The following is a 24,873-nucleotide window of genomic DNA, read 5'->3' as shown; positions in this document are numbered from 1 at the left end:
TACATGTGCTTAATACTTTTGTATATTTGTTCATTCAGAAAGATGATTACTATGTGGACGTGCTTTCTTTGGTTACTGCTTGTTGGCTACCTGCTAAAATAGTATGCAACATCATTGAAAATTCATCATGCAAACACCTGCAACTTTGTTGAGAAAGGGGAGCATATCATAGTCAGCTCAACTAATTTGAATAACTGTACCAAGGCAGCAGAGGAAAGCATGTCCAAACAATAAAGAGCAATACCAACAAGACAGAGCAAAAGACTCAGTTGCATTTGCATAGTAGAATAAGGGCAATTCTAAAATCAACAACCTTAGTGCTTACTCTGATGAAGTCAATGTGCTGCTCAAAATTATTGGACACAAATTTAGAAGCTTTATTAAGATATATTGTGCCTAATCAATTAATGTGGAATTCTAATCTTTGGTGAAAGAGAATGGCTGTGAAGATTTGCACTGAATGGTGCTCGATGTTTGTTAAGTATTGTAATATATTTATTCATGGTATGGATAAGACATTTTCCATTGAAATTGGTGCTTTCTAATAATATTAGCATGTCTGACTAAAATGCTGTCACAATTACATTCCAGCAACAAGTCCATCAACTTTATAGGGAACACTGTTAACTTTAAGTGTTTAAACAAACTGAATCTAAACCTGGTTTATTACTGCTTACATTTTACCACATCTTCAAATATATTCTGCAAAATAGCCTCATATAAACCGTCTTAACAAATGCAGCTCTTGTTCCACAACCAATAAACCAGATTCTGAAATTTCCTAAGACTCAACACAGCTGCAGTGCACATTCCAGAGTCTCTTCACACCTACACACCAGTTTCACACTTTGTAGGTGCCAAGAATTCAATTCATTACAATTGGATTTCATCCCTCAAAAAGATACTTGTAAATTCAAGGGATCCAACCACAAACAAATGTGTAAACACTGTTTGGCTTATTCATGACATGTTCTACCTCATAAGCTTGGAAAAAGCAATGGCTATGGCCTAATATAATTTATATCAGATATCAATCTACACGAGTAATTTTGCATGGTTTTCTTGTCAGTACAAATCCTTGCCACACGCAAGAACAGATTTGAATTAGGCTAAAACTGTCATTCTGATTCTCCAATACACTTCTACTGAATGTAAGATTCTGTGGTAAAATAAACTTTCCAAAAATGATCTACTATCTCCCGTCGCCAATTTCATTGGAAAATCTGGGCAAAAATGTTTGTGTCCAGTCAATGTATTCCTTTATCCACAAAATCTCTTCCTTGAAATTTAGTACAGCTAAAGTCTAATTATTGATTTATGGCAGAGAATAAGGAAACCCTGAAAAAACATAGTTTGTACACGAGTTGGAGGTTTATTTCAGAACTTTTAAAATTGGATCATGTGATATGAGCAATGCACAGCATTTTTGGTCTCCTTCTAATTGCCACCAATGAATGTATCGGTGAGTTGCATTCTGGAATCACTGCAGTCTTTGGGTAATAGAGACATGCACAAGCTGTTAGGAAGGGAGTTTCAGGAGTTTGAACAAGGAACAATGAAGGAACAGTGACAGCTCCAGATCAGGATGGTGTGTAACTTTAAAGGGAACATGCAGGTGGTGGTATTGATGTGCATTTGTAACATTTGCCCTTCTAGGTTGTAAGTGTGGTGGGTTTCAAAGGTACTGTCAAAGGGGCCTTGCTGAGTTGCTGCAGTGCATTTTGTTGGCAGCATGCATGACTACCACTGTGCATCGGTGTGAAAGAAGTGTACGTTAAAGATGGTGGTCAGTGTGCCAATCAAATAGTCTGCTTTGTTCTGGACGGTATCCATTCAGAGCTTCATCAGCATTGCTGGAAGTGCACCTACTCTGCCAAGTGAAAAGTATTCCATCACACTCCTGACTTGTGCTTAGCAGATGGTCGACAAGCACTGACAAACAGATGGCGAGTTATTCATTGCAGAATTCCTAGTCTCTGACCTGACCTTGTAGCCATGGTATTTGCAGTTTCTGGTTAATGGGAACTCCCAGAATGTTGATAGGGGCATTTAGTGACAATAATGCCATTCAATTATGCTTAGATTCTCTCTTACTGGAGATAGATATTCACTCATACAAGAGCCAGGTAACATTATTTATCGGCACACACCTGAATGCTTTCCAGGTCTTGCTGCATAAGGAGACAGGCAGCTTAGTATCGGAGGTGTCATGAATGGTTCAGAACTTTGTGTAAATATCAAACCAGTCCTACTTCTGATTTTAAGATGGAAGGAAGGTCAGTCATTAAGCAGCTGGTGATAATTGGGCTTAGGACATTATCCTTTTCTGATGTCCTTGGACTGAGATGATAACCTGCTTACAACCACAATCAATTTTCTTTGTGCCAGATACGACTCCAACCTGGGTTTTCTCTTTGGTTTCGACAGAATTCAGTTTGCTCGGGCTCCTTGAAACCCTATTTGGTCAAATCCTGCTTTGATACCAATCTCACCTGAGTTGCTTACGAGACCATTACACGGTGGTGGTAAGATGGCAGCAGGTAAGTCACTCCATTTGGAGCTCCACTCTGCTCCTCGGTTCCCTTCCCTTTCCTTCTTCTCTCTTCTCGAATTTTATTTCCCTCACTGCCCCCACTTTTGAACTATCCCCTACCTAAGGAGTCAGGGTGCGACTGGGAACCGCATCGTGGGCTGCATCCTGCAGCGACAGTGGACCAAGTGTGGTTTGGAGTGACAGCAATGAATCAAGAGTGGGCCAGTTCAGCAGCGAGAGTGGGCAGGTGAGGCAGCAGCAGTCAGTGGAGAGCATGGGCTGGACAACGAGCTGCGGCCGAACACCGAGCAGGTGGTCAGCGGGCCGGGACCCACATTATCTTCAGGCAATCAAGGGCTGAGGTCTGGGCAGCAGCAGGCCATCACCGGCTGAGGTCCTGGCGGCAGCACAGAGTCCTGGTGGCAGCATGGAGTCCTGGCAGCAGCAGGCCATCCCCAGCCGAGGTACCAGTGGCAGCACAGAGTCCCGGTGGCACTAGGCCATCATGGGCCGAGATCCTGGCAGCATGGAGTCCCAGCAACAGCAGGCCATCATGGGCTGAGGTCCTGGCAGCAGCAGGAGGAGTTAAAGTTTGGATAGATAGCAAGTGAAGGTGGTGTTGCCTCATGTTTGGCAGACAGCTGGGCACAGACTTATGCTGGAAGAGATTAGAACTTCTAAAATTTACGTCCTTTATTGTTTCTTTATTAACATTCTTGACTTTTAAACACACTGCCCATGCTCAGTTACGTTATTTATTTTTTACTCTGTACCTCTGTAACAACTTAAACTATCAAATGCCTTGGAACACTGTACCGGAGATGGCGCTGCAAGGCAACATTATACACTTTTCACTGCACTCATTGAGTGCATGTGACAGTAAAAGCTATTCAACGCAAAAGAGTCAATCATATTTGCATGTGTCTCAACTCACATGTAGGGCAGACCAAGAAAGGACACCAGATTTCCTTCTCTGAAGGGCATTAATGAAGCATTTAGCTTTTTAAACAATGATTTCATGGTCACCGTTTATAGAGCTTTTATCTCCAAATTTTTATTGAATCAAAATTTCACTATCTGCCATGATGGTATTCAAACCCATACAATCATACAAAGTAGGAACAGAAGTAGGCATTTACCCTCTCAACCCTGCTCTTCCATTCAATAAGATCATGGTTGATCGGTTTGTGTTTTTCATTTCCACATCCACATCTATCCTGATAACTTTTGATTCCACTACTTAACAAGAATATATCTATCCAGTTCTTAAAAATATTTAGTGATTCCGGCTCTGCTGCCTTCAAAGGCAGAGAATTCCAAACTCATACATCTACAAGGGTGACCTCTAACTCAAAATAGTGTCATCTAGCCCTGGATCTATCCACACCTACCTTGCCAAGATCTTTCGGAAATTTACGGTCTTCAATCAAGTCACCCCTCACTATTCTAAACTGCAGTAGAAATAAGACCAGCATGCCTAACGTTCCAAGAGCATTAGAAGGGGGATATGGATTACTTGGCCAGTGACATTATAATACTGAGTCAGCACCTTTTTTTTAAACTCTTACTATTTCACCAGAACATCCCTTCTATTCAGATAGCCTGAACAGTAACCGTCCGTGGACAGTAGTGTAATGTAATTGGATGTGATTATGCTAATAGTGATGATGTAAATTGTCATAATACTGAGATCAGAAGAGCAGGAGAGAGCAGAGAAGAGTGAAGCATACAATAGAGCAGCACTGAAGCACTGTACTAGAGAGCTATATTCAGTGTTATGTATATCTACATGTAAATAAAGATTTTATAGTTCTCAAAAAAAATGAGGAAGCCTCTTCTCTAGGATGATGATAACTACTGATGCTCGAAATGAAAAACAGTAGCAGGCTAGTAAAACAGAGCAGCCTTTAAGAATGCAAGTGTAGTCACTCAATGCTTCAAAGAACTGAAAGCGTAGAGAATTCATGAAGGGACAAATGCTGCAATTCATGGTAATGTGCCAATATGGAGGAAGAGAAGGATCTGCCAAACATGCAAACACTTTCACCTTGACAAAAAAAACTACAGAAACTGGTGATCTGAAATAAAAATACAGAAGGCACAGGAGGGGGTGAGTGAATACGGCAGCGCCTGTTGAGAGAGACAAAGACTCTGAGTCTACCATGACTCTTCTTCAGAATTTTTATACAGATAGAATCATTGAATCCCTACAGTGTGCAAACAGGGCATTCGGCCCAACAAATCCACACCGACTTGTCTAGATTTGTTTTCAGAAAAATGGCAGTGCCAGGACTGATATATGATTGAAGCTGCTTGTTTATGTCCACCAACAGAACTATAACTCAATACATCTTCAAAAAAAATTGAAGAACAAAGCCACATTGAATAGGACAATTGATGGCAGAAATCTCTCAGAATTGCTTTAGAAATGTAAAAGTATCTGTAGGTTTTAGATGAAGTTTTCATCAACATTTATAGTAGACAACATCCCACATTCCACCTGAAGTCCTAGTCCTGAAGTCACAAATGTGGGAAGTAGATTGTTTAATAAATATGCTTCCACAGGAAGTGTATCTGAGATTTGATTGTTTAGATTAGACTTACAGTGTGGAAACAGGCCCTTCGGCCCAACAAGTCCACACCGACCCGCCGAAGCGAAACCCACCCATACCCTTACATTTACCCCTTACCTAACACTACGGGCAATTTAGCATGGCCAATTCACCTGACCCGCACATCTTTGGACTGTGGGAGGAAACCGGAGCACCCGGAGGAAACCCACGCTGACACGGGGAGAACGTGCAAACTCCACACAGTCAGTCGCCTGAGTCGGGAATTGAACCCGGGTCTCAGGCGCTGTGAGGCAGCAGTGCTAACCACTGTGCCACCGTGCCGCCCACAATGTTGGTATAGGCCAAGTGTAAACATGGCAGTATAAATGTATAGAGTGACTGAGCTATGGAGTAAGAAAATTAACTCAAATTTCCCTTCAATATTTACTGAAAGGGAACTAGAGACAGGAAAACATATATGTGAATGTCCACATAGGTATGCTGAGTGAATGCCTCTACTACAGCAGACTGCCACCATTTACAGCAGAGGTACACACAGGAAGAATGCACACTAGGGAAGAAATCAGAGCATCCAGAAGGTGAAGTGAATTTTACAAGCTATCCAAACCCATAAATTTGAAAAGTCTGCTGCTCATTCACCCAAGTCTGAATTAAAGCTCCAATTGGCTCAGTTAGAGGCCACTTAAGGGCTTTTTTCTGACACAACCCAGAATTAACACGTGACATGAAAGGTTGGTGTCCAACATACAGCCAACTAGGTTAACCCTGCAAGGTGCTGATCAGTGCAAGGGGTGGGGGTTACCTCCTTCCTGGGTCCCTTGTGTCAATCTGAGACCCTTTCCCCAACAGGTTTTCCTTGCCCACCCCCATCCTCCCACCCCATCAACAAGACCCTCGCTGATATCTGCTCATCTGCCCACATCACAACCTGGGATTTTCCTTGGGAAGGGGGCAAATATGTTTCTTCCTCCTTCCAGGCATCTTACCATTCCAAGTCACGATTATTAAGACATATAGCAGAGGGCTGTTGACCTCCAACTGGAAGCTAGGACATCCTTCTGGAGACCGCTGGAAGTCCACCCGCAATTAATCCAGCCCATGTGGTCCATAATGTTGTGTTATTGGTCATTTATTCAATGGCTGGTCTTGTACCAATAGATGGAGTATATAATAACAAACACTAGTCTTTGGAACAGTGTGTCAGTTCTAGCTCTTACAAAGCAATTTGTTTCACTGAGAGATCATCACCTGAACTGGTTTTCAAGGTGATGGTCCTGAGTTAAAAGAAGTCCTGTGACTACATTCACAGATATCAAAGTCACATTTACCTTGCTGTGTGACTAAAGTTCAGAGTATACACAACAGCAACAGTTTCCCAGAGCAGCATAGACAGAAAGATAAAGACTCTGCCATTGTACACTTACCTTGCACAGCTAAACCAGCTAGCCGAATGCCTTGCTCTAACGTACAAGGAAGCCGTCCATCAAGCACATCTTTCTTTACTTGCAGGTAATACTGATACCTAAAATAATGAATAGAGAACATTTTCATGAAGTGGTATCGACCCATTTTATTGCATAAATTAAGTACCATCTCTTAAATACAAAATTAGAAACGCGGCAATTTGCAATTTTACTTTGGACAGTTCTTGGTTGTGGAGACCAATAGATTTGTAATGAAAACCAGCAAAGAATAAAGCAAGAAAACTGTGTGCATTTAAGACTCTCCCTGTGGTTCAGTCTGCAATGCAAAGAAATGAGCAATCAAGGTCCTTTTAAACTCAGTTTTTTGAGAAACTGACCTCAACATGTGTTCCAACATAAGTGGCATTTATTGGATGAAGAAAGATAATCAGATGGGGCTCCTGCTTGTGAACTTATTATGTGCAGGAACATGTAAACTTTATAGAGAGAAATGGACAAGGGTATATTTAGCTCAATGTTAATTTCAACCTCATTTCCCAACACATACAATTAAATGGTATTCTAAGCACGAACAATGCTTGAAGAGCTGTACATCCTTGCTCACTACGACCTGTCTGTCTTGTGAACAAAAGTTTTCACTGTACTTTGATACACATGACAACAAGTAAATAAATCAATCAACTTTGTCAAGGTAGTAGATCATTGCTAGCCTGAGCACAAGTCACCTGCTTCAAAAGAATTTCCCAACAATTAGGAGGAACATCAACGATGGGAAAAAATGCTGTTTTTCACATGTTAATATAAATGTTTATTTCCTGAGGATATTGGATAAACAAATGGACTCTGGTTGTCAATAAATATTTACCACCAAGCAAGTTTTAAAACAATATTGGAAGAAAGATATTTTCTCCACAACGCTACACTAATGCTTGATTCTAATTTTTAAACAGTGAGACCATTTACATGGAGATACAGTCGGTTCTGCTATAATGTGTGCTTCTTCAATACGAACTGGCTTTAAACATGATTGAAGAATTTAGACTGTTATTTGTAGAATATGAACTTTCTTTACCTGTATTGGCTATAATGCAATTCCGGCCCCATTAGTTTAAATGGTGTGGCTATTGCACGATTTTCTTATAACGCATGGGACTACCGCATTACATCAGAACCGACTGTACAGTGATGTTGATGGTTGCTTGCCAAGACCAAACAAAGAGCCACCTTATGGTGTAACACATTGTTGCTAAACACTAATGTTCCTGTAGAAATGTGTTTTCACTGATTGTTATCACTAAGAATTTCTTTACATACCATAATGTGGCACTAACACATTCATTTTTTAAAAAAATACAGAACAATTACAATACAAATACTATCAAGTTGCAGAATTGTCAGTCCATGTGTTAATACGCAGAAATAAAACAAAGAACAGTGGGTCCTGGAAATCTGAAACAAAAACAAAGTGCTGGAGACACTCAATTGGTCTGGCACCATCTGTAGAAAGAACAACCACAGTTAATGTTTCAAGTCCAGTGACCTTTTGTCAGAATGCAGCACTGCCTTCCATTTACTGAAATCCAAGACTTAAGCCAGCACAATTTCAACCAGTTAATGAAAATATATTATTCTTCCATTATTTATATTTAAAACTGCACTATATTGTCTATTATTATCTTTAGAAATTATTGAAAAATAGGTGATATCCTTTCATTTTAACAAATCATATATTGCATGAAATTTCTAGCCATGTATATCAGCTAACCTCTGATAAAGGCTAAATGAGGCACCGTGTCGTCATCCAATTCAAAGCCATAGGGTGTGTACATCTGAGAGGAAATAGAGTTAGATGAAGGGTTAAGGGAAGTTTGCTGATTTTGCTTCTAGCAGGGTATTTTAGTTGGTCTTCAGAGGGTCGGTGTAGACATGATTGCTTCTATTTGCACTGTAGGGATTCTATCAATCTAAAGGATGCCAAATTCAGGATGCATTCGAACAGAATTTCATCTTTGTGACTGTTTACTGCAATAAAAGGACAAGGCATTCAAAAGGACACCATTGCTAAGGAACCCTGCAGAATTAAAATGTGCAATATGAAGATGGAGGATTTGGTTATTTCAGTTGGCAGGATGGCTGGTTTGCAATACTGAATGATCCCAACCGCACAGTTTAGTTTCTGCACCAGCTGAGGTCACCTTGAAGGCCCAAATTCTCAACCTTTCCTGAGGCATAGTGGCCCTCACATTTCACCAGTCGTCTTTGGTCCTCTGTGAGCATGGCAATTTTCATTTCTGTCAGCTCATTTTGATGTCTACTCAAGATTGTGAATTTCTGCCACGGGTCTTTACATGACTTAACTGGTCAATTATCAATCCATGCTGTTCAGCATGTGAGGCAGGATGTCCCACAAGGTAGTGGGACCTGGAGGAAACTTCGGTGACGAAAAGCCAAATAGTGGTGATATTGGAATTCCAAAACAAAAAGAAAAGCTGCTAGAAATGCTCAGCAGGTCAGCATCTGGGTCAGTGGAAATATTTCAGGTCAAGACGATCCACCAAATTTGAAAAATATGATTATTTGTATTAACTGATAACTGTTAATTAAAATTACATAAAATCACAGTATTTTTTGGTTTTCAACCTTTTTTTTGTTGTTTAACATCTTATATGCTTCTATAAAATCTCCTAAATCACATTTTCTCTGCTATTAAACAAAAATTCTATGTCTCAGACAATAGGAATTACAATTATGATTCTCAGGACTACTTCCAATGTATGAATATCTGTATGAATAGTTTAACTAGAGTGTTATTTGATTCATTCATAATTTCTTTTGATAAATATATCCATTCTTTGACCTGTACTCATCTCTTAGTTAATTTCTGTTCTGTAGCAATTGTACATGTTGAGGGTAAAATCTATAAAAACTCCTGAATCATTTGAGTTTAATTACACCGTTCTGAGATACTAACACCATCCAATTTTTCTACTTAAGTAATATTATTTTAGTGCTTACTTCAACTGATTCGCTTAAACAACAATATTCCCTGAACACAATGAATTGAGAACCAGAACTTATGATCAAGGTTGACACCGATCCTCAAAAATCCAATGTCTCTGGCATGGATCTCAACTTTTCTAGCATTAAGTTCATTTCATGAACAGTGTTTGGGGAGGTTGGGTGAGTAGTTAGAGGGCAAGGGCTCAAGATCAGGAAGTAGAAGTGCACTCTTCTACTCTCCTTCACTCTTTAATCATTTTAGAAGTAGCAGTTTAGGACTGGGATATACGTACGGGACTAACACGGAAACAGACATATCATCTACTTCAAAGTTTTTTTAAAAATCAATTTTTTTTGTCACAGTGAGGATATTTGACACATCACCAGTGTAAAATCAGTTTTTTCAGGGCCAGAGAGGCTGTTGAAAAATAATTATGACTTATAATGCTGTTAAAATTCCAGTATGTTTCAATAAATGTTAACCTTTTCCTTTGCATTTTGGTGACAAACAGCATGTGTGAAGTTCAATTCAACATAAGGGATTTCTAAGATCTCCATCTGGAAGGGTGTCAAAATGTCTTCCTGATTGGAAAACAAGGAACTAATGACAACAACTTCTGGATTTCCAAATTTTATTGAACAACTGCATACGCCAGAAGTTGTCGTCAGTTTCAGAGTAATAGTGGCAAACATAGAAAACTTCACCACCATTAAAATGTCTGAGCCTATTACCATTTGACACCGATTAGAACACATCAACAAGTATCCCTGAAACGCAAAGTCAAAAAAAACTCATAAAAGTAATAAGTGGCCATTATAACATACTGAATGTGAAGTATTTAAAATGTACACAAGACAGCCCAAACAAAGCGCTGGGTGTTTGAACTGCTAATCAGAATCTTGGTTTAAGGATGATGTCCTTGGTTAGTGTTTACATACATGATTGACAAGGTTCTGATAACATGCCTGAACAAAGCTGTAATTACATGGATCTCATCGTCCTCCTCCTCATAAGGCAAACAGAGGTGGGGGATGGGAGTTGCGGAATGTATCCATAGCTGGGAGGCTTCTTCACTCTTACACTGTGGGACAACATGCGTTCCAGCTTTCATTAGTCTGCTGATACCAGCTCCTTAACTTTACAGCTTTAATATCACTTCAAACCGCTGACTGGACATAAATAAACCTTCAAAAGGAGGGAATCATTGAAGTCACTTTGTACAAGTGTTTCCTTTAATCAAAATTCATTTCACTTTACATTTAACTTCAGGTGTTGAAAAGTAAAATTATTGTGCAATATGCGAGAGGAGGGGAAAAAGAAGTTGCAGCCTCAATTACACTTCCAAATCTCCAAGTGACTGGACAACTACAAGAAGAAGAAATATTGACCTGAAGTATAGGGGCAGGTTAGCTTCCAATAGAAAGCATCATGTATGTTAACACACACCATAACCTGGAAGAAAACTGGTTGGTGATCCTGTTCTTATAAATAATAGATCAGCTGGAGAGAAGTCCCTGTACATTTTTAAACATTCATTCATGGGGTGTGGGCATCTCTGCATTGATAGCATCATGGATTGCCCAGAGAGGAGTTGAAAGTCAACCACTTTGCTGTGGGTCTAGAGTCAAATGTAGGCCAGACTAGGTAAGGATGGCGGATTGCCTTTCCCAAAGGACATTAGTGTACCAGATGTGTTTAAACAGCAATGGACAATGATTTCATGGTGACCGTTATAGAATCTTAATTCCAGATTCTTATCAAATTTGTCTTTCATCATCTGCCATGGCAGTACTTGAATCTGACTCCCTTGAACATGTCCTGGGTCACTCTGGATTAATATCTAGTGATAATGCTACTAGGCCATCGCCTCCTCTGGAAAAAGGACAAAGGCAGCAGGGCACTGCAAACACATTTACTCAAAAAAGCTAACAGGCATACTTCATCAAAATGTTCATTCTAGCTGAAGCAGCATTTAACCTTTTCGAATTCATTCATGAGGTTTGTGCATCTTTGGCTGGGCAAACGTTGAATGCGCATTGCTAATTGCCCTGGAGAAGATAGGGTGGGTTGTTGGAACTGCCGCAGTCATTGCAGTGTAGCTACATCTGCAGTGTCATTAGGAAGAGAGATCCAGAATTTTGATCCAGTGACTGGAATATAGTTCCAAGTTAGGACGATTTATGGATGGAAACTTGCAGGTGGTGGCGTTCCTATGCATCTCTTGCTTTTGTCTTTCTTGGTGGCAGAGGTCACAGGTTTGCAAAATGCCGGCAAAGGAGCCTGGGTGAGTTATCTTGTAGATAGTATTCACGATTGCCGCTGTGAAGGGTGTGAATGCTCAAGTTTTTGAATGGGGTGCCAGTCAAATGGGCTGCTTTGTTCAGGATGATATTGAGCTTCTTGAATGTTGGCTGCACCAATTCGGGCAAATGGAGAGTATTTGATCATATTCCTGGCTTGTGCCTTGTGGATTGTCTTGAAGGACATGCACTAGTGATTCAGGAGGCAAGTCGGTTGCTATAGTATTCTTAGTCTACACTATTTACATGGCAAGTTCAGTCTCTGGTCAACGATATTCCTCAAGAAAATGATAATGATTGGTAAGGGATTCAATGATGGCAATACACTGATCATCAAAAGAAGATGACTAAATTCTCTCGTGAACTGATCAGTGTCTGCCATAGTATGGTGCAGATGTTACTTGCCACTTATTAGTCCAAGCCTGGATGTTTGCTGGTACTTGCAGCTACAGACAAAAACATCTTCAATATTTGAAAACATGTGAATTGTGCTGAATACTGAACAGAGAACATAATTACTTCTGCTTTAGGATGGTGTGAAAGTCATTGATGAAGCAGCAGAAATGGGTGAATCCAGGATATTACCCTGAGGAACTTCTGCAGTTATATCTAGGAATGAGATGACTGATCTCCAACAATATAATGATTTTCCTTTGCCAGATATGTAGAGCTCTCTCCCCAGTCCCCATTTATTTTGACTTGATTTGATTTATCATTGTGACATGTACAATGATATAGTGAAACGTCTTGCTTTGCATTCTATCCAGACAAATCATACCTTTCATAAAGTACATCAAGGTAATAGAACAGAATGCAAACTACAGTGTTACAGCGACAGTGAGGTGCACAGAAAGATCAACTCCAATGCATGAGAGTCTGATAACAATGGGGAAGAAGCTATTCTTGAATCTGTTGATACATGTTTTCAAACTTTTGTATGTTCTGCCAGATGGAAGAGGGTGGAAGAGATTACAACCGGGGTGGAAGGGGTGTTTGATTTTGTTGGCTACTAACTCCAGTTTCTTGATAGTCTATTTAGTTAAGTGCTGCCATGATGTCAAATGCAAGTCGTTGTTACTTCTGGAGTTTAACTCTTTCATCCATGTTTGGACGCAAACTGTAAAGAGGCCAGCAGTTGTATGGCCACAGCAAATACAATATCAAGAAGCAGATTATTGCTGGAGGACTGCCATTTCATGGCACTGCCAACAACCTTTTCTGTCATGTTGGTGATGATTGAGAAGGGCAGGGCAGTAACTGACTGGATTGGATCAGCCCTGCTTTTTCTATATGGGGCATGCCTAGACAATTTTCAACATTGAGTCAAAAAGTATGGCGCTGGAAAAGTACAGCCGGTCAGGCAACATTTGAGGAGCAGAGAGTTGACATTTCAAACATAAGCTCTTCATCAGGAATACGCTCAAAACGTTGACTCTCCTACTATTCGGATGCTGCCTGACCAGCTGTGCTTTTCCAGCACCACACTGTTTGACTCTGATCTCCAGCATATGCAGTCCTCACTTTCTCCTTCCAATTTTCAACACTGTCAGTACTTGCCAGTGTTGTAGCTGTATTGGAACAGGTTGGCCAGGAACAGTAGTTCTGGAGTACAAGCCTTCAGTATTCTTGTTGGAATGCTGTCTGAAGCCTTTGCAGTACCTAGTATCAGATATTTTTTGATGTCATGTGAATTAACTTGGCTGTAGACTAGCATCTCTGATGCTGGGACATTTAGGAGGAGGTCAAATTGGATCATAACCTTGGCATTTCCATCTGAATATGGATGCAAACATTTCTGCCTTTTCTTTTACATTGGATACGCTGGGCTTCACTCTTCACTGAGGATGGGGATATTTATGGAACTTGCTCCCCCTGTTGATTGTTTAATTATCTACCACCATTCACAATCAAGTGTGCAGAACTGCTTTTGGTCGTGGGATTGCCAATCCTTGCCCAATGCATGTTGCTTGTGCTGTCTAGTGTGCAAGTTATCCTATGTCGCAGTTACACAAGTCAGACACTCCATTTCTATGCTGGGTGATGCTCCTGCACTTTTGTTTGAACATGATTGATCTCCTAGCTTGGTGGCAATGGCTCCAGACTGTCAATGAATGCAATTCTGTTGCTAATGGTCCACAGAGCCTCATGTATGTCCAGTTTTGAGTTACTAGATTTGTTCTGAATCTATCCAACTGAGCACAGTGACATTGTCTCACATCGTGATGGAGGGGATCCTCAATGTCAAGATGAGGATTCATTTCCTTTCATTTCATTTCATTTCGTGGTCACTCCTACCAACATTGTCATTAATAGAGACATCTATGACAACAGTTTTGTGAGCATGTTTAAAGTAGGTTTCTCATTATTTTTGGTTTCCTCACAACTGCTATAAACCCAGTCTACAAGCTATGTACATTAGCCTTGGCCAATTTGGTCAGTAGTAGAACTATCAAATGTACTCTTGGTGATGTATATTAAAGTTTCCAGTCAGAATATGTTCTGCATCTTTGCCATCCTCATTGATTCTTCCAAATTTTATTCAGCAAGGAGTACTGACGCAACAGCTGAGGAGGCGGTGGGGTGCAAGTTGGTGGTTTCCTTGCCCATGTTTGAATTGACGTCATAAGACTTCCTGAGATAGCCCACCACATTGGCCACAATTTCTATAAATTTATAGTTCCCTGCTAATGAATTCTGTATCCTATTATCTCTGCCTTAATTGTGAGTTGACCAGTGCTCTTATGACGGTATGCAGCTGCAAATCCATATTCATTGCACAAACTGAAAACTTACTCCTTAGGTCTATTTATTAACTCCTGGGAAAACACAGTTTCCCAGTTCTGTCAATACCACTTTGTGCCAGGACCTTGCTACATGTGAGTTTCTTTAAACTTTTGCTTTGCCTCCATACATGTTTGTCTAAAGCTTCTCTTGGTCACTAACATAACATTACACTTTGCTCAGGCAAAAACGCAACTTGCATGACTTTACTGGCACAAATTCAAGAATTTGCTTGCACAGATGTACACTCATATTTTAGGTGTAACACTGTTTGATAATGTTTTTAACATCATTATATTCACTGATGTTTTGTCACTGAAACCTTTTCTATTTTTAACTAAAGTGTAATGAATTTTGACTTATCTGAACTTTTTCTGGTCACCTTCATCCCTGCACTTTCAAAGAACTAAGCAACTGGTATGGTCTTTCTAAGTGAAATGCTTCGGTCTACATAATAATGAAAATGGGTAAAGAGAAGCAGCAGAGACAGAGTGAGATATCAAGGAAGACAACAGCAGTCCATCACTGTTACCTCTATTGCTGACACTGAGGTTGCGCTTACTTTAATACAGAATTTAATGTCTTGTAGGCAAATATGCTTTGCAGGAAATTTAGCCTCAGGTTTCCTTTAGCATAAGTCTCAGCATTAAATTTAACTAAGGAAATTCTAGGCGAAGAGATATACGTGACCTCCTTTTACTGTAATATGCTTTTTATAAAAGGTACAGCTAAGGTACTTCAAATAGGGTTACTTAGCAGTGTCTGAGAAACTGACATTTTTATAGTATTCTATGCACCAATTTTTAATTAAATAAAATTTGAAAGAAATAACAAACATGAACAATCCAGTTAAGTATTGCATTAGTGTGGTTTCAGACTGGTTACAGGTTTGCCACTCTCCACACTCCAAGTCACAGTTAACCTCATGCCACCACGGTGACTCAAATTGACCGTGGCCCAAACTACCCAAATATAAATGTTGTATATCCAAATCCGCCACTGCCTCATTTACAAGCATGCTGGATTTGTAGGACTTTGCCTGTATTCATATTTTTTAAGAGACTGGAACTATTCCAGCCTAATTCAATGGGAGTGATATGATTGAAGTTTTTCCAAACTTGAGTAATGTTAGCCTTGCTGAAGATTTGAAATTATAATGGACTCTCATTTCAGCTTTTAGTTAAGCTAATAATGGAAATCTATTTCTATGATCACTCTTTCCTAATTATTCAACAAACTTGCTTCTATACCCAATTGTATAAGAATGTAATTGGGCTCAATTTTACTCCTTTCAACCAACTAGTGCCAAATGGGGCACTCTGCTGGACAGAACAGGCTGGAGTGGTAATACTGGACAAAAGTGAAGACTGCAGATGCTGGAGATTAGAGTCGAGAGTGTGGTGCTGGAAAAGCACAGCAGGTCAGGTAGCATCTGAGAAGCAGGAGAATTGATGTTTCGGGCAAAAGTCCTTCATCAGGAATGAGGATGTGAGCCAAAGGGGTGGTGAGATAAATGGGAGGGGGGTGGGGGGGGAAGGTAGCTGACAGTGTGATAGGTGGTAATACTACTACTCACAGGTTTACTGCCACTGCATACAAGGGAAATTAAATAGTGCAGTGCTCAATATGCTGTAGCTATTTAAAAACAGGGGATAGTTTTAAACACTGTCAGATAGAAACTATGGTGTCAGCAGTGCAAGGCTCATCTCCCTTGCAGATGTATTGGTGGAGGCACTTTTGACAGAAAGGAGATTCACAGGAATAAGATTTTAGGGATAATTTCAAATTTGATATTCTTCCATTTGCACTGATGTGCTCAAGATGAAAATCCTTGACAACATGTCACCCTTTTCAGCAATCTCCATTTTCTCTCTCTCATGCATACATTTCACATGTGAAGCAGAGAAACCTTTTCAATGCTAAACCAATCCTTTCACCTTTTGAAAGGCATAATTCTTTCTTCATTACAATATTATGCAGAAGGTAGCAAGCTTTGGTGATTCTAGAAACTCTAGCAGAACTGTACTGCACAGCTCCAGCAGTTATGTCCAGTTCCTGACAACTAAACTTCAGAACGTCCAATAATCTTTTCCACCATTCTTATTACAGTTGCATGTGCCTTCTCATAATGGGCCTTTCCTGTAGTGCATGGAAAAGACTCACTGGAATCATGAGCTATTATGATGAATATCAGGAGACACACAGTGATGACCAAGCAACTATCCTGATGCATGACTTGGAAACTTCAGGACTAATGTTGTAAACTAATAAAAAGTGGGAATTCCTTCGCAAGTGTCATTATAAGGCTGAAGGAAACCAGCAACAAAACTTGCAGGTGCCTAATAGTTTGATGTGCAAACTAAGTTCTCCCAATATTCAACTGTAGTAATCTCAATACTGTATCCACTTCAAGGAATCCTTGTACTGTGTCAGTATTAATTAAAATAGGCTTGGACTATAAATAGGGGTGGTGAACAGAGTAATGTTAGAGGGAGTAGTCATGCCCAAACGTTTAAAGACACTAAGTAGACTCCTGTTGAGTCTTTCAAAGGTCTGTCCACTTTTCATAGCAATGCTGATGAAAATTAAGCTAGTGTGTTCTAGCAGCAGCCTACTTTAATTCATTTACAAACTCCAGCTCACAGAAAATTCAAATCTCAGCTGCTGAAAATTCAGGGGAAATGAAGATATAGCTCCACTCTAATTAAAAGGAGAATGAAACATTTGCCTGAATTTTTAACATCTACTAACTTTGATTCTTCCAGGTTAAATTATTTTTGTCTTCAGATAAACAAATATTCACTGCCACCAAAAGATGGTTAATATACTAATAAGGTCTTGGGAGAAGACATTACTCCAAACCTCTAGAAAATTCATTGTGTATCCTCAGTTCTCACAATAATTCCTTTGAAAACTCAAATTTTCTATAGCAAAAAACATTTTTGTTTTTCTCTTTAATGCAACTGATGGATGTATTTTGGTATGCTGATAATTAAGCCACAGTACGCTCATACACCACTACATTCTGTCAGTACTTGCTTCTGCATGCCATAGACAATGCCTTTGGGTTTAAACTAGGATTTCAACTTTAAATAACACCAAGCATTAATTCCAAGACGCAACAACAAGGTTTTTAATAGATTTTTTCTATTAATACAGAAGTGGAGACATCTTCTGAACCACTGCAGTCATGTCGATTATAATTTCCCATAGATTGCTTAGTTTTAACTGTTGGACTTGCTCTGACTTACTTCAGAGGGCAGTTAAAGAATCAACCATACTGCTGTGGGTCAGCAGTTACAAAAAGGCCACATCAATTGGACAATAAGTTTCCTTCTCTGAAAGGACATTAGTGATCCAACTGAGTTATTATGACAAAAGGGCATTTTATGATCACCATTGCTAGGATTTTTGATTTCAAACTTTTTTAAAAAAAATTGTTCATGGGATATAGGCATCACTACTTAAACTAGCATCTATTGTCTGTCACTATTTGTCTTTGGTGATGAACCTCCTTCTTGAACTTGTGTATTCCATGTGTGGTAGGTACACTCACCATGCTGCTGAGAAGTGATGTCAGAATTCTGACCTCGTGACAGTGAAGGAGTGATGACATTGTTCAGGTCACGATAGTGTGTAGCTTGGAAGGGAACTTGCAGGTGAAGGGGTTCTAATGTATTTGCTGATTGTCTTTGAGTGGTAGAGTTTACAGATTTGGATGGTTTTGTTGAAGGAGCCTAAGTAAATTGTCACAGCTCATCTTGCAGATAGCACATGTGTTTGCCATTGTACATTGATGGGACAGTGAGTCAATCCTTAAGGCTGTGGATGGGGTACCAATCAGGCTGGCTGTTATGTGCTGCAGTTACTCATCTCACAATTTCTAGTTTCTGATTTTCTTTGTAGCCACAGTATTTTTCTGGCTGATCCAGTTCAGTCTGTGGTCAATCAATAGTAACACAGACAATGTAGAAAGGGGAGGGGGTGGTGGTGAAATCAGGGACAGTCATGCCACTGAATGTAAAGATGATATAGTTAATTCGCTTTTGTTGGAGATGGTATTTCAAGACACACTAAGTGCCAGACAATGTTACTTGCCATTTATCGGCTGAAGCTGGGGTTTTGTCTAGATAATTTTGTATTTTGAAAAGGACTGCTTCGATATCTGAATGAGTTGTTAATGGTGCTGAATTAATTCAATTTAAGGTCTAGAACTGCTATGTTGGGGCTCATACTCAACGCTGGATTGCTAGTCCAGTGACAGCCATGATGTTAGCATTTCCAATAAGTATGATCTTCAAAACAATGATTATAAATTCTGAAATCCATGTAATAAAAGCAGCATTGAACCTGACTGGCCATTGTAAAGCAGCAAACTTGATCATAGGCTTGTATTTTTCAAACTTCTTTTTGGAAAGTTGCTAGCCTGTCTTTAACAAGCTGTGCTAGATTATTTGAAATGGTTATTCAGCTTGTACAAATTTCCCTTTCACAAAATTAATTTTTTGACAAATTTTATTTGTGCTGATACATCGGTGAATTTGAGAATAAAACTGTAAAGCTCCTGGAGGTGCTGACATTTTTTTTCATTAAATATTCAGTGGAAACGTTATGTTAAAGGTACTTTAGCACCTGCAACACTTTCACCTCGCAAAATAGCAAAACACCCAACAATGACATCTGCCATGGAGAGTGCTTTCTCAAATTAGAACAAGGATAAAGTTAACTTCCCAACACAGTCAGCTCTGTACATGTCTTACACTGAATTGAAAATCAGCTATGCATAACACAATTTCCCTATCATTTCCCTTGTGTTTGAAAAGATTATTTCTTGAGGTTACCCCTGCACTAATATACCAGAAAGTAAGAATATGTGTATCATGAAAGCTGAATAGTTTTACTTAGAACAGTGCAACAGTTATACGCACTTCTTGTTTGATGGATTGGGCCACGTTGGTCTCTTAACACGATTCAGACTGGAAAAGTATTTTACCCACTCAATTCTAAAGGCATAAAAAACATTAAAAAACAAAGTAGCCCTTTCTCTTACAGAAGCCCTCGACCATGTGTTTCTGCACACCTGTCTCTCTCTCACCACACTGCAAGCTAGTACAAGTGTCAGACCCTTGCTGAGGCCTGTCCAAAACACAACATTCCTTCCACAAAGGGAGCCCTAGAGATTCACTTCTCCATCAGTCATTCCAAACAAATGAACTTCTACTCAAACACAGAACTTGTGCTGCCTTCTCAGTTGGTGCTTAACGGAGGGGGTGGTGGTAATATACACACTTTCAAGGGACCGACATTGAATTAAGGGATTTTCCTTGAACAAGTTGAGTTGCAAAGCACCCCCTACATATGCTCTTTGAGAGCTAATACCAGCACATTAAGTGCAATAGCCTACCTGCAAAACTTTGACCTGATTCATTTTTGTTAAACTTTTAGGTATAATCAACTCACAACATACATCTTACGAACGACTGTAACACAGCACTGAACATTGCAAGTCCAAGTTGTATTGCTTTTTTTTTTAAAAGAGGATTTGCATTGAGAGGCCTGGCGAGTTCTCCCACTATATCTTATCAAACTTGCCAACCTTACTAACCCACCTCAACCCTAAGGCATCTTTTAAGTCCAGATCCAGACCCATCCAACCACATGCCACTCAGAGGATACCTGCCCAAAGACATGCCTCCCTTGCAACCAAGAAATCTTTAAAAGGCCACTAGGTAGCTGCACGAGCACTGGCATTCTTGATGTGCCATGCTCGTTAACAGCCTGAGCTGGAACATGGCAGAGAAGGGGAAGATGGCACCACAATTCTCTGGCAGAAACCTAGAGATTTGTATCGGAGAGGAGCCCTCTTCCCAGAGGATCATCGGAAAAGGTTCTACCACCACATCCTGGAAGCCCAGTTAGCGGTTGCCACACGGGTCAGTGTGGTTTCTGGGCTGCAGAGAAATGATCAGTACCTTCAAAGGAAGGTCATTGACCTTCTCCACTGCCAAGACTAAATCCCACAATCTTTTATATGCTACTACACACCCAGTATGTCTGCTTCAGTATCCACCTCCCACCAGGACTTGCACTCTGCCATCTTCCCTCACTCAGACTGACTCTGTTCAACGTCCAGCATTGATCCTGTATGGCCTCTGTATTGGCTCCTGACTCCATGCAGTACAGGGAGACCGAAAGCGAGACATAAAGAGAGAGAGACAGAGAGAGAGAGAAGAGATGGAGAGAGAGGGAAGGTGGGGTTGGTGGTGGGGGGGGGGGGGGGGGGGGGGGGGGGAGAAGAAGAGAGAATTGTGAATCTTTTAATAACTAAATATGCCTTAACCATATATCTGGATGTTCATCCAGCATCATTCATGGCCATAGATGAGGCTCCATGGCTGGAGGTCTGCACTAAAGAGCTGGTGGCATCAAATGGAAGGAATATGAATAATGCATATATATGGCATTGAGTCATGTTCTCACCTTTGACCTCCTTGTACAACATCCCTATTACTCCAGAGCCTCTGTGCCTAAGAGTATAGCTGTCAATGAGTTGTCCAGCAGTGTCTAGGCAGGGACAGCAACATACAGAACAGGGCAATGCTTTAGGATGGCTTGGCAATAGGGGCCCTGCAAGTGCTTTCCTTTGAAAAGCCCCGTCATTGGTGGGGTCATGCAGCCCCTCACCCTAACAGGTCATTTTATTCCACTCACTTTGATTTCAGGAGGATGGAAGGCAACAGTGAATGTTCCTTGACTAGTGGCTTGCAGCCTTTAACATAAATGTGTCAGTGAGTGCCATCCCTTTCAGTATAGCCCATCCTGTAAAATCCACAAGCTTCACATCGCTCCACCCCACCCCACCCCCCCAACCCAAACTGTCTAGGTACCTGCTCCTGCTCACCCTTCCCACCCAGTCCAAGCCACCCAAACTGATTGTGCCAGGTGTGGTCATTAACTGTCTCCAGAGGCCAGGGTTGCTCCTCACCGTAGACAACCCTCCCTTCTGCATTAACCCCTTCCAAGACCCGCTTTACTATACTTTCCCTTGTTGATTCTGCTACTCCCATCACAAATGTCATCATCCCTTTACCACAGCCTGCTGCCCTCAATGCCGAAGAATAACTTGCTGAGTCTCATTCTCATGGTAACGCCTGCCCGTAGCTCTACTAACCCCCATCCACCTTTCTCCTCAGTCTCATTGACAGCCTTGATGGACTGATCAAGGTCCACCCTCAAGTGACCTGACTACACAGATCCAGATGTGAAGTGCCCAGACGCGTACAGTGATTGTACATTTGCTTGACAGTGTTCGACCTTAGCGTCTGGCCACAAGACTGATGGGGATCTACTCCCCAAACTGCCAAAGAACAGACTACCCTGACCGGATTCAGGCCAACCAGATGCCAGACCATGGCTTTGACCAGTTGTTCTGCAACCCCTTGACTGACAGCCATTTCCATTGATTTCAGTGAGGACTACTCATTCCCTGAGACTTTGAGACCTCACTGCTTGTTTGCAGACCATGCCATGTGTTTACTGCATAAGCTACTGGCACATGGAAAAGGTATGAGATGGAACTAAAATATTGCTGTTTATGAAAAGGATAAATGATGGCTTCTCTGGACGTCTCATTCAGTTCAGCCACAAATCTCACTACAGCCCATGTTGCTGAGACCCCTATGCCTTTGAAATATGTGGGGCTGAAGATACTGGGAAAAACGCAATACAGTATTCAGTTTTACTTGCAAACTGCACTGTGAAGCATTATTGTTAAATTTGTAGGCTGCTGTGTTACAAGGCTCAGGAAATATTCTCAGTTTTTGGCTTGAATTTTAACAAACAAGAAACTGTACTAGCCAAAACACAACATGTTTTCAGCAATAAATTCAACACTAATGTCAACAGTAGGTACAGGAACAATGTTATGAACAACACTGTACTTGCAATGTCAAGCTAGTCCAAATATTTAGCCATGCATTTACAAACTCCATATGGAATGAGACAAAAATATAGTCATCTGCTAACACAACATTTTGAAACAGTCCTTTCAACTATCAAACTTTCCCCTGCTTAACTTATTTCACAACTGCAGCTGCTTTTAAAAAAATGATAGCTTACTAATTGCACCTGGAAAACCTCCATTCTATTTCTGTTTATCCATTAACTTGGTATCACTGTGCTGAAGAGGGGAAAACAAAGGGCTTTGTTATGGAACGAGCATTGAGAAGCTAATGTAGGGGCCATTTCCAGCCTTGACATTACACCTTTCATCGATTTAACTTTATGGGGACAGCTAACTGGTGGCCTTGTTAGTTGTCTGAAATCGGACCGTGGATGGGAAGTAGTACCAAAATTCCTCATGTGTAGGGCAGCCAGTAGCCCCTTTGTGAAGGCTATGCTGCTCGTTATCTGATGGAACAGGAAGATGCTTAGCAAGGTGTAAGCACGATAATGCTGATGTGACCATTTGAAAATCCCTCCCGCCCAGCTTGATCCAGTGGCTCTGCTGCAGATAAAATGCATCTATATGTGAACCTTATTGGACAGATGACCTGACGATTGCCAGTTCGTATGCTTCAAAGTTTAAACTACGCATTCACCTCATGGTGCCCTGACCTCCTGCTCTGTGCGTATTATCTCTTGTGAGTAGCAAGCTGTAGACAGAGCAAGAGGATGTTGGCAAAATGGCAGTCCACTCGCAACAAGCCAGCTCATTGTTTCAACAATTGTCTCAGCTATCTGTCCATCGCAAGATATTTTGCCTCTGGCTTTACCTGGGTGGGTCTGAAGGACAGTGAGGAAAACTCCTGCAAATGCTGGGCAGCCATTTCAACGTTCAAATAACTCATTAATTTCAGTTTTCAATCAAAGTTTCTAGCTTTAAAAGCCAACAGAGTTAAATCCTGAGCTGTTAGCAACTTACCAATGTCAATGGGCAAGTGCAGAGCAGAAAGAGATACTTCAAGTAACAGGTAAGAAGACGTTGACCAATGAAATAGAGAAGCTGCTGCCCACAGCACTCCTTCGGTCACTGTGTTTATCTGCTCGGCAGGTGATCACCAACTTCTTAGAATTCATTCCACTTGCTGTACACTTTATTTAACTGCAGTGGCAGGACTTTTCTACCAGACTTCACTGTGGCATAGGAGCAGTTTATGCAGCAACACCTTAAGCCTTAGACATACAGTATTAGGAAAAGCAACACCGACAGCAGAAGCAAAGCCAACTTTTCATGTAGCCAGATGTCACTTCACAAGATAGAGTGGTTGAATACAGACCCAGCTCCAAGGCAGTGAGATGCCAAAGACAGGGTCTACAGGCAGAGGCAAAGCTCTCTTAACATAATTAAGCTCAACAGCTTCAGGCAGCTCAGGTTTTCATGCATACTGTTGCAGGTATCTGCAGCTTCAGAATCAGATTGTGTGTCCAGAGGGCCAGGTGCGGAAGTTTTGCCAACGTCTTTCACAGCAAGGTCAAATGCCCCAGTAACTCCTCCCAGAGCATATGGCATATGGCTGAGAGGAAGGGGAATAGAAGGAGGACACATAACAAAATAAGTGTCACTCTGTTTGTGAAGTAGTTCAAGAGTGAAGAATGACTGAAGTATGTTTGTATGTTTCAAAGAGTGCTGTACAGGAGAAAGTCAGTGTGTGAGGACTCCCAACTGAAATTTGCCACAGTGCTGTTTTTCCCAAACTGCAGAGATCCTGGAACCTAATGATATACTCACTCCAACTTGGACTAACCTCACTTCCACTCACATGTGCTAAATTAGAAAGGTTCTCCTTTCCCTCATTCCTACTAAGAAAGATCAACTCACTGCAGGTTCAGCATAGCCTCTGGGCAAAAGTGAAGGGCCAGAGGCATCAGCATCTCCCCTTCATTACTGTGATTGCTGTAGCCTCAAAAATCCATTCCCACTTCAACCACTGTAATCCATGTCAGGTTCCTTTAAGTAGGGATTATTCGTTTGACACAATTGAGGGCCCGCTTGTGATGCAGTGGTAGTGTCCGTTCATCTGGACTGGGAGACCCGGATTCAAGACCCAACTATTCCAGAGGTGCATAATAACATCTCTGAACAGGTTGATTAGAAAAGTTGACAGAGTTGATGCATCATCCCACTTGCCCCCACTCTTGAACTTGTGAATTTGAAAGTATGCGGTTTATGTTAAGGGTCAACTAAAGAGCTCTTGCAAAACCTGCCCCAGCCATCAACAGCTGCCAGACCAGTTTGTGGTCCTGTCATTTCAACAGGTTG

General features: G+C 40.9%; 1 protein-coding gene across 3 annotated transcripts in view; it reads right to left on the bottom strand.

Annotated features, from left to right (window-relative positions):
- The window catches only part of LOC132819751 (tyrosine-protein phosphatase non-receptor type 14-like), a 267,055-nt gene that overhangs the window by 83,974 nt on the left and 158,208 nt on the right, over nucleotides 1-24,873 (bottom strand). For all 3 annotated transcript variants that reach the window (XM_060831470.1, XM_060831471.1, XM_060831472.1), the window contains exon 4: nucleotides 6,531-6,628. In XM_060831470.1, the coding sequence (XP_060687453.1) occupies nucleotides 6,531-6,628 (98 nt within the window). The remainder of the gene's footprint in view (nucleotides 1-6,530; nucleotides 6,629-24,873) is intronic.

The sequence above is a fragment of the Hemiscyllium ocellatum genome, chromosome 10 (assembly GCF_020745735.1).
Source record: "Hemiscyllium ocellatum isolate sHemOce1 chromosome 10, sHemOce1.pat.X.cur, whole genome shotgun sequence".
Lineage (NCBI taxonomy): Eukaryota > Metazoa > Chordata > Chondrichthyes > Orectolobiformes > Hemiscylliidae > Hemiscyllium > Hemiscyllium ocellatum.
Note: the sequence above shows the minus strand (reverse complement) of the source record. Positions and strands in the feature narration are given on the sequence as shown.